Source organism: Chaetodon auriga, chromosome 20 (assembly GCF_051107435.1).
Source record: "Chaetodon auriga isolate fChaAug3 chromosome 20, fChaAug3.hap1, whole genome shotgun sequence".
Classification (NCBI taxonomy): Eukaryota; Metazoa; Chordata; class Actinopteri; order Chaetodontiformes; family Chaetodontidae; genus Chaetodon; species Chaetodon auriga.
Window position 1 is genome coordinate 19,146,097 of NC_135093.1, and position 15,946 is coordinate 19,162,042.

General features: G+C 36.6%; 1 protein-coding gene across 1 annotated transcript; it reads right to left on the reverse strand.

Annotated features, from left to right (window-relative positions):
* Nucleotides 1–10,484: 10,484 nt before the first annotated feature.
* LOC143339316 (uncharacterized) lies at nt 10,485–13,514 on the reverse strand. The gene is made up of 5 exons (XM_076760486.1): nt 13,498–13,514; nt 13,216–13,326; nt 12,194–12,293; nt 11,058–11,171; nt 10,485–10,949 (listed from the first exon to the last, which is right to left on the reverse strand). The coding sequence occupies exons 1-5, from the start codon at nt 13,512–13,514 to the stop codon at nt 10,485–10,487; spliced, it is 807 nt and encodes a 268-aa protein (XP_076616601.1).
* Between the last annotated feature and the right edge of the window lie 2,432 nt (nt 13,515–15,946).

Genomic DNA, 15,946 nt, shown 5'->3' on the forward strand with positions numbered 1-15,946 from the left:
TCGGCGAACATTCCATTCTAGAATTGTCAAACATGTGATTTAGAATGTTGACGAACATTCCATTCTAGAATGTTGACAAACATTCCATTCTAGAATTTTCAAACATTCAAACAACGTTCTGTAATTCTGATGAACATTCCATTCTAGAACTGTCAAGCATTGCTATTAGAATGTTGGCGAACATTCCATTCTAGAATTGTCAAACGTGATTTAGAATGTTGACGAGCATTCCATTCAAGAATTGTCAAACATGTGATTTAGAATTTTGGCGAACATTACATTCTAGAACTGTCAAACATGTGATTTAGAATGTTGACGAGCATTCCATTCAAGAATTGTCAAACATGTGATTTAGAATGTTGGCGAACATTACATTCTAGAACTGTCAAACGTGATTTAGAAGGTTGACGAACATTCCATTCTACAATGGTCAGACATTGCTTTTAGAATGTCGGCGAACATTCCATTCTAGAATTCTCAAACATGTGATTTAGAATGTTGACGAACATTCCATTCCAGAATGATCAGACATTGCTATTAGAATGTTGGCGAACATTCCATTCTAGAATTGTCAAACATGTGATTTAGAATGTTGACGAGCATTCCATTCAAGAATTGTCAAACATGTGATTAGAATGTTGGCGAACATTACATTCTAGAACTGTCAAACGTGATTTAGAAGGTTGACGAACATTCCATTCTACAATGGTCAGACATTTGCTATTAGAATGTTGGAGAACATTCCATCCTAGAATTGTCAAACATGTGATTTAGAATGTTGACGAACATTCCATTCCAGAATGGTCAGACATTGCTATTAGAATGTCGGCAAACATTCCATTCTAGAATTGTCAAACATGTGATTTAGAATGTTGACGAACATTCCATTCTAGAATGTTGACAAACATTCCATTCTAGAATTTTCAAACATTCAAACAACGTTCTGTAATTCTGATGAACATTCCATTCTAGAACTGTCAAGCATTGCTATTAGGATGTTGACGAACATTCCATTCTAGAATTGTCAAACATGTGATTTAGAATGTTGACGAACATTCCATTCTAAAATTGTCAGACATTGCTTGTAGAATGTCGGCGAACATTACATTCTAGAATTTCAAAAATGTGATTTAGAATGTTAGCGAACATTACATTCCAGAATGGTCAGACATTGCTATTAGAATGTTGGAGAACATTCCATCCTAGAATTGTCAAACATGTGATCTAGAATGTTGACGAACATTCCATTCTATAATGGTCAGACATTGCTTTTAGATAGTCGGCGAACATTCCATTCTAGAAATGTCAGACAATGTGATTTAGAATGATCACGAATATTCCATTCTAGACTTGTCAAAAATGTGATTTAGAATGTTAGCGAACATTCCATTCTAGAACTGTCAAACATATGATTCAGAATGTTGACGAACATTCCATTCTACAATGGTCAGACATTGCTTGTAGAATGTCGGCGAACATTCCATTCTAGAATTGTCAGACAATGTGATTTAGAATGTTGACGAACATTCCATTCCAGAATGGTCAGACATTGCTATTAGAATGTCGGCGAACATTCCATTCTAGAATTGTCAAACATGTGATTTAGAATGTTGACGAACATTCCATTCTAGAATTGACAAACATGTGATTTAGAATGTTGACGAACATTCCATTCCAGAATGGTCAGACGTTGTTTTTAGAATGTTGGCGACCATTCCATTCTAGAATTGTCAGACAATGTGATTTAGAATGATCACGAACATTCGATTCTAGAATTGTCAGACAATGTGATTTAGAATGTTGGCGAACATTACATTCTAGAATTATTAAATATGTGATTTAGAATGTTGACGAAGATTCCATTCTACAATGGTCAGACATTGCTTTTAGAATGTCGGCGAACATTCCATTCTAGAATTGTCAAACATGTGATTTAGAATGTTGACGAACATTCCATTCTAGAATTGTCAGACATTGCTTGTAGAATGTCGGCGAACATTACATTCTAGAATTGTCAAAAATGTGATTTAGAATGTTGGCGAACTTTACATTCTAGAACAGACAAAAATGTGATTTAGAATGTTAGCAAACATTAGATTCCAGAATGGTCAACCATTGCTATCAGAATGTCGGAGAACATTCCATCCTAGAATTGTCAAACATGTGATTTAGAATGTTGACGAACATTCCATTCTAGAATTTTCAAACAATCAAACAAAGTTCTGGAATTCTGACGAACATTCCATTCTAGAACTGTCAAGCATTGCTATTAGGATGTTGACGAACATTCTATTGTAGAATTGTCAAAAATGTGATTTAGAATGTTGACGAACATTCCATTCCAGAATGGTCAGACATTGCTATTAGAATGTTGGCGAACATTCCATTCTAGAATTGTCAAACATGTGATTTAGAATGTCGGCGAACATTCCATTCTAGAACTGTCAAACGTGATTTAGAATGTTGACGAACATTCCATTCTACAATGGTCAGACATTGCTTTTAGAATGTCGGCGAACATTCCATTCTAGAATTGTCAAACATGTGATTTAGAATGTTGACGAACATTCCATTCTAGAATGTTGACAAACATTCCATTCTAGAATTTTCAAACATTCAATCAACGTTCTGTAATTCTGATGAACATTCCATTCTAGAACTGTCAAGCATTGCTATTAGGATGTTGACGAACATTCCATTCTAGAATTGTCAAACATGTGATTTAGAATGTTGACGAACATTCCATTCTAGAATTGTCAGACATTGCTTGTAGAATGTCGGCTAACATTACATTCTAGATTTGTCAAAAATGTGATTTAGAATGTTAGCGAACATTACATTCCAGAATGGTCAGACATTGCTATTAGAATGTTGGAGAACATTCCATCCTAGAATTGTCAAACATGTGATTTAGAATGTTGACGAACATTCCATTCTATAATGGTCAGATATTGCTTTTAGATAGTCGGCGAACATTCCATTATAGAATTGTCAGACAATGTGATTTAGAATGATCACGAATATTCCATTCTAGACTTGTCAAAAATGTGATTTAGAATGTTCGCGAACATTCCATTCTAGAACTGTCAAACATGTGATTTAGAATGTTGACGAACATTCCATTCTACAATGGTCAGACATTGCTTTTAGAATGTCGGCGAACATTCCATTCTAGAATTGTCAGACAATGTGATTTAGAATGTTGACGAACATTCCATTCCAGAATGGTCAGACATTGCTATTAGAATGTTGGCGAACATTCCATTCTAGAATTGTCAAACATGTGATTTAGAATGTTGACGAGCATTCCATTCAAGAATTGTCAAACATGTGATTTAGAATGTTGGCGAACATTCCATTCTATAATGGTCAGATATTGCTTTTAGATAGTCGGCGAACATTCCATTATAGAATTGTCAGACAATGTGATTTAGAATGATCACGAATATTCCATTCTAGACTTGTCAAAAATGTGATTTAGAATGTTCACGATCATTCCATTCTAGAACTGTCAAACATGTGATTTAGAATGTTGACGAACATTCCATTCTACAATGGTCAGACATTGCTTTTAGAATGTCGGCGAACATTCCATTCTAGAATTGTCAGACAATGTGATTTAGAATGTTGACGAACATTCCATTCCAGAATGGTCAGACATTGCTATTAGAATGTTGGCGAACATTCCATTCTAGAATTGTCAAACATGTGATTTAGAATGTTGACGAGCATTCCATTCAAGAATTGTCAAACATGTGATTTAGAATGTTGGCGAACATTACATTCTAGAATGGTCAGACATTGTTTTTAGAATCTTGGCGACCATTCCATTCTAGAATTGTCAGACAATGTGATTTAGAATGATCACGAACATTCCATTCTAGAATTGTTAGACAATGTGATTTAGAATGTTGGAGAACATTACATTCTAGAATTATTAAATATGTGATTTAGAATGTTGACGAAGATTCCATTCTACAATGGTCAGACATTGCTTTTAGAATGTTGGAGAACATTCCATCCTAGAACTGTCAAACATGTGATTTAGAATGTTGACGAACATTACATTCCAGAATGGTCAGACATTGCTCTTAGAATGTTGGAGGACATTCCATCCTAGAACTGTCAAACGTGATTTAGAAGGTTGACGAACATTCCATTATACAATGGTCAGACATTGCTTTTAGAATGTCGGCGAACATTCCATTCTAGAATTGTCAAACATGTGATTTAGAATGTTGACGAACATTCCATTCTAGAATCTTGACAAACATTCCATTCTAGAATTTTCAAACATTCAAACAACGTTCTGTAATTCTGATGAACATTCCATTCTAGAACTGTCAAGCATTGCTATTAGAATGTTGGCGAACATTCCATTCTAGAATTGTCAAACATGTGATTTAGAATGTTGACGAGCATTCCATTCAAGAATTGTCAAACATGTGATTTAGAATTTTGGCGAACATTACATTCTAGTACTGTCAAACATGTGATTTAGAATGTTGACGAGCATTCCATTCAAGAATTGTCAAACATGTGATTTAGAATGTTGGCGAACATTACATTCTAGAACTGTCAAACGTGATTTAGAAGGTTGACGAACATTCCATTCTACAATGGTCAGACATTGCTTTTAGAATGTCGGCGAACATTCCATTCTAGAGTTCTCAAACATGTGATTTAGAATGTTGACGAACATTCCATTCCAGAATGGTCAGACATTGCTATTAGAATGTTGGCGAACATTCCATTCTAGAATTGTCAAACATGTGATTTAGAATGTTGACGAGCATTCCATTCAAGAATTGTCAAACATGTGATTAGAATGTTGGCGAACATTCCATTCTAGAACTGTCAAACGTGATTTAGAATGTTGACGAACATTCCATTCTACAATGGTCAGACATTGCTTTTAGAATGTCGGCGAACATTCCATTCTAGAATTGTCAAACATGTGATTTAGAATGTTGACGAACATTCCATTCTAGAATGTTGACAAACATTCCATTCTAGAATTTTCAAACATTCAATCAACGTTCTGTAATTCTGATGAACATTCCATTCTAGAACTGTCAAGCATTGCTATTAGGATGTTGACGAACATTCCATTCTAGAATTGTCAAACATGTGATTTAGAATGTTGACGAACATTCCATTCTAGAATTGTCAGACATTGCTTGTAGAATGTCGGCTAACATTACATTCTAGAATTGTCAAAAATGTGATTTAGAATGTTAGCGAACATTACATTCCAGAATGGTCAGACATTGCTATTAGAATGTTGGAGAACATTCCATCCTAGAATTGTCAAACATGTGATTTAGAATGTTGACGAACATTCCATTCTATAATGGTCAGATATTGCTTTTAGATAGTCGGCGAACATTCCATTATAGAATTGTCAGACAATGTGATTTAGAATGATCACGAATATTCCATTCTAGACTTGTCAAAAATGTGATTTAGAATGTTCGCGAACATTCCATTCTAGAACTGTCAAACATGTGATTTAGAATGTTGACGAACATTCCATTCTACAATGGTCAGACATTGCTTTTAGAATGTCGGCGAACATTCCATTCTAGAATTGTCAGACAATGTGATTTAGAATGTTGACGAACATTCCATTCCAGAATGGTCAGACATTGCTATTAGAATGTTGGCGAACATTCCATTCTAGAATTGTCAAACATGTGATTTAGAATGTTGACGAGCATTCCATTCAAGAATTGTCAAACATGTGATTTAGAATGTTGGCGAACATTACATTCTAGAATGGTCAGACATTGTTTTTAGAATGTTGGCGACCATTCCATTCTAGAATTGTCAGACAATGTGATTTAGAATGATCACGAACATTCCATTCTAGAATTGTCAGACAATGTGATTTAGAATGTTGGAGAACATTACATTCTAGAATTATTAAATATGTGATTTAGAATGTTGACGAAGATTCCATTCTGCAATGGTCAGACATTGCTTTTAGAATGTTGGAGAACATTCCATCCTAGAACTGTCAAACATGTGATTTAGAATGTTGACGAACATTACATTCCAGAATGGTCAGACATTGCTCTTAGAATGTTGGAGGACATTCCATCCTAGAACTGTCAAACGTGATTTAGAAGGTTGACGAACATTCCATTATACAATGGTCAGACATTGCTTTTAGAATGTCGGCGAACATTCCATTCTAGAATTGTCAAACATGTGATTTAGAATGTTGACGAACATTCCATTCTAGAATGTTGACAAACATTCCATTCTAGAATTTTCAAACATTCAAACAACGTTCTGTAATTCTGATGAACATTCCATTCTAGAACTGTCAAGCATTGCTATTAGAATGTTGGCGAACATTCCATTCTAGAATTGTCAAACGTGATTTAGAATGTTGACGAGCATTCCATTCAAGAATTGTCAAACATGTGATTTAGAATTTTGGCGAACATTACATTCTAGAACTGTCAAACATGTGATTTAGAATGTTGACGAGCATTCCATTCAAGAATTGTCAAACATGTGATTTAGAATGTTGGCGAACATTACATTCTAGGACTGTCAAACGTGATTTAGAAGGTTGACGAACATTCCATTCTACAATGGTCAGACATTGCTTTTAGAATGTCGGCGAACATTCCATTCTAGAATTCTCAAACATGTGATTTAGAATGTTGACGAACATTCCATTCCAGAATGATCAGACATTGCTATTAGAATGTTGGCGAACATTCCATTCTAGAATTGTCAAACATGTGATTTAGAATGTTGACGAGCATTCCATTCAAGAATTGTCAAACATGTGATTAGAATGTTGGCGAACATTACATTCTAGAACTGTCAAACGTGATTTAGAAGGTTGACGAACATTCCATTCTACAATGGTCAGACATTTGCTATTAGAATGTTGGAGAACATTCCATCCTAGAATTGTCAAACATGTGATTTAGAATGTTGACGAACATTCCATTCCAGAATGGTCAGACATTGCTATTAGAATGTCGGCAAACATTCCATTCTAGAATTGTCAAACATGTGATTTAGAATGTTGACGAACATTCCATTCTAGAATGTTGACAAACATTCCATTCTAGAATTTTCAAACATTCAAACAACGTTCTGTAATTCTGATGAACATTCCATTCTAGAACTGTCAAGCATTGCTATTAGGATGTTGACGAACATTCCATTCTAGAATTGTCAAACATGTGATTTAGAATGTTGACGAACATTCCATTCTAAAATTGTCAGACATTGCTTGTAGAATGTCGGCGAACATTACATTCTAGAATTTCAAAAATGTGATTTAGAATGTTAGCGAACATTACATTCCAGAATGGTCAGACATTGCTATTAGAATGTTGGAGAACATTCCATCCTAGAATTGTCAAACATGTGATCTAGAATGTTGACGAACATTCCATTCTATAATGGTCAGACATTGCTTTTAGATAGTCGGCGAACATTCCATTCTAGAAATGTCAGACAATGTGATTTAGAATGATCACGAATATTCCATTCTAGACTTGTCAAAAATGTGATTTAGAATGTTAGCGAACATTCCATTCTAGAACTGTCAAACATATGATTCAGAATGTTGACGAACATTCCATTCTACAATGGTCAGACATTGCTTGTAGAATGTCGGCGAACATTCCATTCTAGAATTGTCAGACAATGTGATTTAGAATGTTGACGAACATTCCATTCCAGAATGGTCAGACATTGCTATTAGAATGTCGGCGAACATTCCATTCTAGAATTGTCAAACATGTGATTTAGAATGTTGACGAACATTCCATTCTAGAATTGACAAACATGTGATTTAGAATGTTGACGAACATTCCATTCCAGAATGGTCAGACGTTGTTTTTAGAATGTTGGCGACCATTCCATTCTAGAATTGTCAGACAATGTGATTTAGAATGATCACGAACATTCGATTCTAGAATTGTCAGACAATGTGATTTAGAATGATCACGAACATTCGATTCTAGAATTGTCAGACAATGTGATTTAGAATGTTGGCGAACATTACATTCTAGAATTATTAAATATGTGATTTAGAATGTTGACGAAGATTCCATTCTACAATGGTCAGACATTGCTTTTAGAATGTCGGCGAACATTCCATTCTAGAATTGTCAAACATGTGATTTAGAATGTTGACGAACATTCCATTCTAGAATTGTCAGACATTGCTTGTAGAATGTCGGCGAACATTACATTCTAGAATTATCAAAAATGTGATTTAGAATGTTGGCGAACTTTACATTCTAGAACTGACAAAAATGTGATTTAAAATGTTAGCGAACATTAGATTCCAGAATGGTCAGACATTGCTATCAGAATGTCGGAGAACATTCCATCCTAGAATTGTCAAACATGTGATTTAGAATGTTGACGAACATTCCATTCTAGAATTTTCAAACAATCAAACAAAGTTCTGGAATTCTGACGAACATTCCATTCTAGAACTGTCAAGCATTGCTATTAGGATGTTGACGAACATTCTATTGTAGAATTGTCAAAAATGTGATTTAGAATGTTGACGAACATTCCATTCCAGAATGGTCAGACATTGCTATTAGAATGTTGGCGAACATTCCATTCTAGAATTGTCAAACATGTGATTTAGAATGTCGGCGAACATTCCATTCTAGAACTGTCAAACGTGATTTAGAATGTTGACGAACATTCCATTCTACAATGGTCAGACATTGCTTTTAGAATGTCGGCGAACATTCCATTCTAGAATTGTCAAACATGTGATTTAGAATGTTGACGAACATTCCATTCTAGAATGTTGACAAACATTCCATTCTAGAATTTTCAAACATTCAAACAACGTTCTGTAATTCTGATGAACATTCCATTCTAGAACTGTCAAGCATTGCTATTAGGATGTTGACGAACATTCCATTCTAGAATTGTCAAACATGTGATTTAGAATGTTGACGAACATTCCATTCTAGACTTGTCAAAAATGTGATTTAGAATGTTAGCGAACATTCCATTCTAGAACTGTCAAACATGTGATTTAGAATGTTGACGAACATTCCATTCCAGAATGGTCAGACATTGCTATTAGAATGTTGGCGAATATTCCATTCTAGAATTGGGTAACACTTTATTTTAAGGGGTCACTGTTCCTGTGTATCTACCTAATTAATTACAGTGTAATTACCTATGTAACTATATGTAATAACATGTACTTACATTGTAAATACATAGTGTATTTTGGTGTACTTACAGGTCCTTGTTACACTTGTAATAAGAAATGCTTGTTACAATACCTTGTCAAAGTGGCCTCTCTCTTTGGGGAAGGGGTACACCTGAAGGGAAAAAGGGTGAAACCACAACCCATGTTGCCTGGGCAAACTTTTCCATCAATCTTCCTCCTGCTTCTTGAGTCTTGGAACATGTATGCTGTTACACAACTTAGTATATGTAACAGTTGTGTTAATACACCTTTGTTACTCTTTGATACAGTGGAATGAGCACATTAAAATAAAGTGTACCTGCTGGGATACCACAGCTCTTACACATTAACTGCAATAATCAGTGTCTTCAATAGTGTACCACGTGTGCTGTTACACAACATAGTCTATGTAACAGTCGAGTTAGTACACACTTGTTACTCTTTGATACAGTGGAATAAGCACATTAAAATAAAGTGTACCTGGGATACCTCAACTCTTATAAATTAACTGTGATAACCAGTGTCTTCGGTCTTGTACCACTTATGCTGTTAAAGAACTTAGTATATGTAACAGTTGTGTAAATACACATTTGTTACTCCTTGATACAGTGGAATGAGCACATTAAAATAAAGTGTACCTGCTGGGATACCACAGCTCTTACACATTAACTGCAATATTCAGTGTCTTCGACAGTGTACCACGTGTGCTGTTACACAACATAGTCTATGTAACAGTAGTGTTAGTACACACTTGTTACTCTTTGATACAGTGGAATAAGCACATTAAAATAAAGTGTACCTGCTACATACTTACTTACATGTTACCTGTAGAAACTCTAAACTGGTGTTGACCTTGGTACTCAAGTATTTTTGCATCAAAAAGTAATTTCATTGTGTTAATCTTATTTGATTCCAACCTTTTGAATGTGATAAACCTAAACAGTGTTACAATCACAACAAGTTGACAACATAATGATTTACATCTTTAATACAAATAGTGTATTTCATTACAAATAGTGAAATCCTAACTCCAGTGTTATGTGTAACCTATTTGAGTACATTTAGACATTACATAGAACTGAGTAAAATTTTAATTGATGTAACTTTGGTATTGTCTTTTCTTTTTTAGAACTTTTTCTCTGTGAACTGACCCAACATGTCCCCCTTTATCATGCTTGCTATGGTGTCGGCCCCACCTACTGTAGATGTTTACAGCAGAGAAATAAAAACTATAATGAACCTAAAATGCCATATCCCTCATACTGTAGCCTATAACCAATTACACCTTGTAATATCTTTTGATGTCATGGACAATCCGCCCAAAGACACCATTTCTGTGCCTCTTCCCAAGCCAGTAAGTCCAATCAATGAACTTTAAATGGGTCTTTAACATTTTTTCATTTCGATTTCCCCTAGCTCGCCAAATCTCACATTTTGCTGTCTTCCAGAAACGCTCAATGTGTTGTGTGTGGCTCCCTGTTACCGGATCAACAAAATGTTGGCGATGGTTAACTGGAAAATGGCGAAAAGCTCTTGGATTAAGAGCATTGACATAAGCTCTCCATGAGTCACTGTAAATATAAGAGCCCTTTTTGACATGCTTCTTTATGATAGGGACTAGCGTTCTTCGTGAATGTGTCTTCACCAATTTCAGGACTGGTCTTCGAGTCTGCTTGTGCACTTCGAGCATTCCGAACACCCACCCCTTTCTCATCCATGAGCCACCAAATCTTCCACGGTTGTACTGAAAAGAAGCAAGACAAAGAGAGGAACATTACCGTATGGTGCATGGATGTGGTCTTGACATTTAAGAGAAACTTTACTTTAAAAGTGACACAGATTAGGTACGCACCTTTCGCTTATGGATGAATTTTGACTCGTCAATGACCACAAAGCAATTGTTTGAACGCCCACCAATCTTGAATGCATTCCTCATCTTCAGTCTTTTCAAAGATGCAGTGCACACCTTTTTGTTGAAATACACACATAATTAGACTTTGTTGATGGGGGTAATTATTGATGAATGAAAAACGTACTTTTGAATGAAATAATCGATTTTCGTGAATAGGTAACAGGAGAAGTTACACAATGTACCTCAAAATGTACTGTAATTAAATGAATTGCAGCCAGCAAACGCACAAGAAACATTGCCTACTGTTTATAGGACAATTGGAAAACAATTCACAGTTTTTATTTAATGTTAAAGTGATGGTTTGGAGTAATTACATCATTGGGTCTAGCTATATGGCGATATACAACGCTAATGGCTTTAAAGCATAAGTCAGCAGAATGTTTTTGTTAATATAAGTGCTAAATAGTCCTATTTTCCATCAGCAATCACTTACATAGAGTGTTTCGGCCGAAACACGGGTCTCTCAGTCACTCTGCTCTGCTGTAAACCGAGGAGAAAACTTTCCATGCGGGATACAAGCGTTATCCAATGAGGAGAGAGAACGGCATGAAGGGCTGTGTGTGCAGCCAAGGGGTGTGCGTGAATGTGGTGACGTAGGGACGAGGACCAATAGATCCATGACGAGGGCGGGGGCTGCTAACTCATGGTTCGTTCAAGGCAACCCGTAACTCGTGTTTTTCCGACCTGTGAAGTCGTACCAGTTCGATCTGGTACGAGTTCACGGGTCGGAAGTTACGAGTGGCCGTTATAGTGCACTTTCACAGGCAACAGGTCGGAAAAACACGAGTTATGGGTTACCCGGAACGCTACAAAGTCGTAAGCGTCGTAAGCGACCGGATTGCTGACTTATGCTTTAACTTGACGAAAAAAACTTCTGTGTTTGACTCTGAACCATCACTTTAAGAGAGTAATGCTGCCAGAAAAAGAAACGCTAATGAAACTGTATAGGAAACTGTGATAGGTCCAAGATAGTCCAAACTTATCTGGTAGGAAGCCTCCTACACCACAGAGAGATGGGGAGAGAGAGGGACAATGTTAATACCACATAGATTTAATATCATATTGTAACATCTTACCTTCCTAAGCCTCTTTGCCATCTTGGAAAGAGTAGTTGAACTTTTTGCTATGCCATCACTCATCAAGTCAATTTGTCTAAGTTGAAGACCCTGTGAAAATCTTTTAAAATGCAAAACCAACAAGCAATTAGGCCATGTTCAATAGCCTGAACATTTACTAGTACAGGTCCTGGGGAAATTTTGTATGTGTTTAATAATATCTCAACTGTTTTTGACTAATATTACCCCATTTAACAACATGGGATATGTGCCCAATTCTCTATCCAGGACGAAAGTCCTGAAAACTACCATAATAGGTGACAGTAGGTTGTCACAATACAGGTGAATGGGCCTTTTTTTCATTTAGATGTCCTCACACATTCCTACCAGATTAATCCTCATAAGAGCAACACTTTTTGTATTTCACTTTGTCTACAAATGTAATAAAATATGCAAATTAGACAATATATAATTAAATATGCCTATTATAAACCATAAACTTGAAGCTACTGATTTTCTGAAGTAATTAAAATGTTTACAGTGACCATGTAGTGTAAGAATTGTGGTTTGATATTTAAATTTGTGTTTCTGTAGATGTCAAGAGTGCATGCCCCACCCTCTTCATTGCTATGCTTCCCATACATAGTACATAGGCTATTAGGTAAATCAAGAGTTCAGCAAATACCAAAGTTAAGGGAAAAGTGATTCAACCACCTAAACCATTTTCTGAAAGCAAATATCCTCAGGATGTGATTTACCATCATTTGAAACATGCCCCACCTCCATTGATATGCTACCCATGAATGATACATTGGGTGTAGGTAAATTGGGTATATGCCAAATACGGTACCTCTCGGCTTGTACCATTAGGGATAGAGAATTTGACACACATCCAACGTTGTTCAGTGGGGTAATATTAGTCAAAAAACATTTGAGATATTCTCAGGTAAATGAAGCACAAACAAATCTTCACCAGGACCTAGACTATACAGGTCTCTTGTGTTGTTGTTGGCCTCAACAACAAGCCTTAATTTAATGCCTACCTATAAATGAACCCCATCCAGTCATGCAGTCCTTTGTGTGATCTGGAGAACATGGACCCATCTCGTATTGACTTTTTGCATTTCCTGTGATATCTGGTGCGTTTGCATTGCCTAAAACAGAAATAACATTGCATAAAACAGAAATAACATTGCATATAATTAGGGGTGGGAATTTAACGCGTTAATTATGATTAATTAATTACAAAGAAAAAAACGCGTCAAAAAAATTAACGCATTTAATCGCAGTTTGCACTCCAGACAGCACAAAATGTTTGTCAGTACCTTCCTGGTCCATCCATCACACTGATGCACAAGATGTGTCAGAGAGGAGGCTAAGAACAACTAACATAGAGGAATCCAATGAGAGTACATTGCTTTGACTGATGGGGGGCAAGTTTCATTTGAAAAAACTGCCTGATGGAAGCCTTGATAAGAGCGTGGCTTTGTGCAAATTGTGCAAAAAAGAATTTGCAAAGCATCTTGCAGCGAGCACAGAAACCACCGGAGCTGTTAGCGCCAGCAGTCCTGGGGCTTCATTTATCAAACAGCGTGTAAAAATCCTCTTAAATTTCACTTAGGACGAAAAGGCAAAACGCACATAAAATACACTCTTTTCATATCTATCAAACTCTGCATACAAGCGGCTGCATGCTTTTCACCTTGATAAATCACCAAGAAAAGTGTGGATGTGAACACGCCTCCTTTTTCGCCTTCAGCACGCCTGGACATAACCATATATGGTCAATGCAGATCAGTGCATGCATATTAAGTAGCCATGTGCTCTCTGGAAATTTGTGGAGTGATGTCAGTGTATGAAGGTGAACACAGAGAGCGAAAGAAGCTTCTCCCAAAACGAGATACACAGCAATATCAGGCAATATTAGTCAGAAAATTATCTTGCATTGATTTAGGCTACATTTTATGGTGAATTTGGACACAGCAAATTTAGGAATCTTTATTTATTTACGCTATTTTTTGCAGTCATAAAAAAAAAAAGCCAGGGTGTACACTTTTCTTGGACTCAGTGCCAAAATGAGTAAGTCAACATCTGACAAACTCACAAATGGTAAAATGAATTGCAAAATTTAAATGGATTGCAAAATCCATTGAAAAATGAAATGTTGTGTCTTGTGGCAAATATTATTATGCGATTATAATGCGATTAATTGAGATTAATTAATCACAAAACCCCTAATTAATTAGATTATTTTTTTAAATCGAGTCCCACCCCTACATATAATATAACATCACTCAAACCTTTAAATTAACAATAAATGTATTGAGTCTAACCCAAAACCATTGCACTCCATGTTAATTGTGATTATATGGCCAAAAGGCCATTGACTTACCAGATAAATCCATCTTTTCCTGGATGACGGATCATTTTCATTTCATTTCTGCATTTACTGCACTTCTTAGTGCTTGCAAGTAATTTATGACGTTGCATCCATTTGATCAATTGAAGCTTCTTTCTGGATCCGAGGTTCTTCTTCCCCGTCAAATTATTAAAAGATAATGTCATGTTGATGTTGCATCTTTCACCTATTGAGTCACCTCTTCAGTCCCTCCAAAATCTCCTCCATCCCGCTCTGTGCGCAATTTAGTTTCGACTGTTGTTGCCAGATGTTTTCTCTGTGTGAGGGATTTTCTGATTAATTTTGCCTCGCTAAAGGGCCTCACTCACACACTGGACAATTTTGGAGACACAGAAGAAACACAGTAAAGCTAAACTAAACACTAGGAAATCACTCCCAATTTCGACAAGTGACTTTAGAGAAAAATAAGCCTTCGATAGATATTGCTTAAAAAAGTAGGATCTGGCCACCCTCCACTTTTCAAACAACGCCAAACCAAGAAGCACCGTGTGCGCAGCCGCAGTCGGGTTGAAATCGGTTGAATCTGTCAAAGAGGAGACAACGTGTTCAAATCGAGACTGCTGGATTTCAAAAGGTATGAGTTTGTTAAGTTGGACTGAAAAATACAACGTTGAACGCATTTTGTAAGGGTTGTGATAAACATTTTCATGTCATCTGATATTTAGCCGGACTTGGCTTTGCAAACAACTATTTGATAGCTAAAGCTAGTCGGCCAGCCAACCGTTAACATTAGCACTATTGCTAAAAATAAATAAATAATAAGTTAATAACACCGTTATCGGGTAGTAACGCTTTGTTTGTTTTTTAATCAGTAACTCCATTACAAAACGCTGAGTTACGTTACTCCGTTCATTTTGGTGAGGTTTTACAGCGGCACACACGATCAATAAAGTTTCATTGAATTGAAAGAAAGACAGAGCACAGCCACAGACACGACTACGCACTTGTTGGCTGCCCTCTAGCGTCCCACACATAATCAAACACGCTACATGAATAGGACTGGACAGGGCAGAGCAGGGCCAGAGCAATTCTCTGGGCACGGCATGACGGCGAGTTAAGGTAACGTTAGCTAACGCAGCATCCGAGACCGAAGCTGTGCGTCAGTTCAGGCTGCAGCCCCTGAACTGGGACACAGCTCCAGAGTCACAGCGAGCACACACAAGCACCCACTCCACCCGAGCAGCAGCGTGCGACATGACACCTGAAACGGTAAACACAGAGCGACCGCTCAGGGTAAACAGCTGATCGATCGATAACAAAAAATACCGCTGGAGTGAATTTACTTCTCACTGAAAACAGGTTCTTGAACGTAACTCGAGAGTTTTTATGCAGTTCTGTTTGCAGGTCAAGCTGCT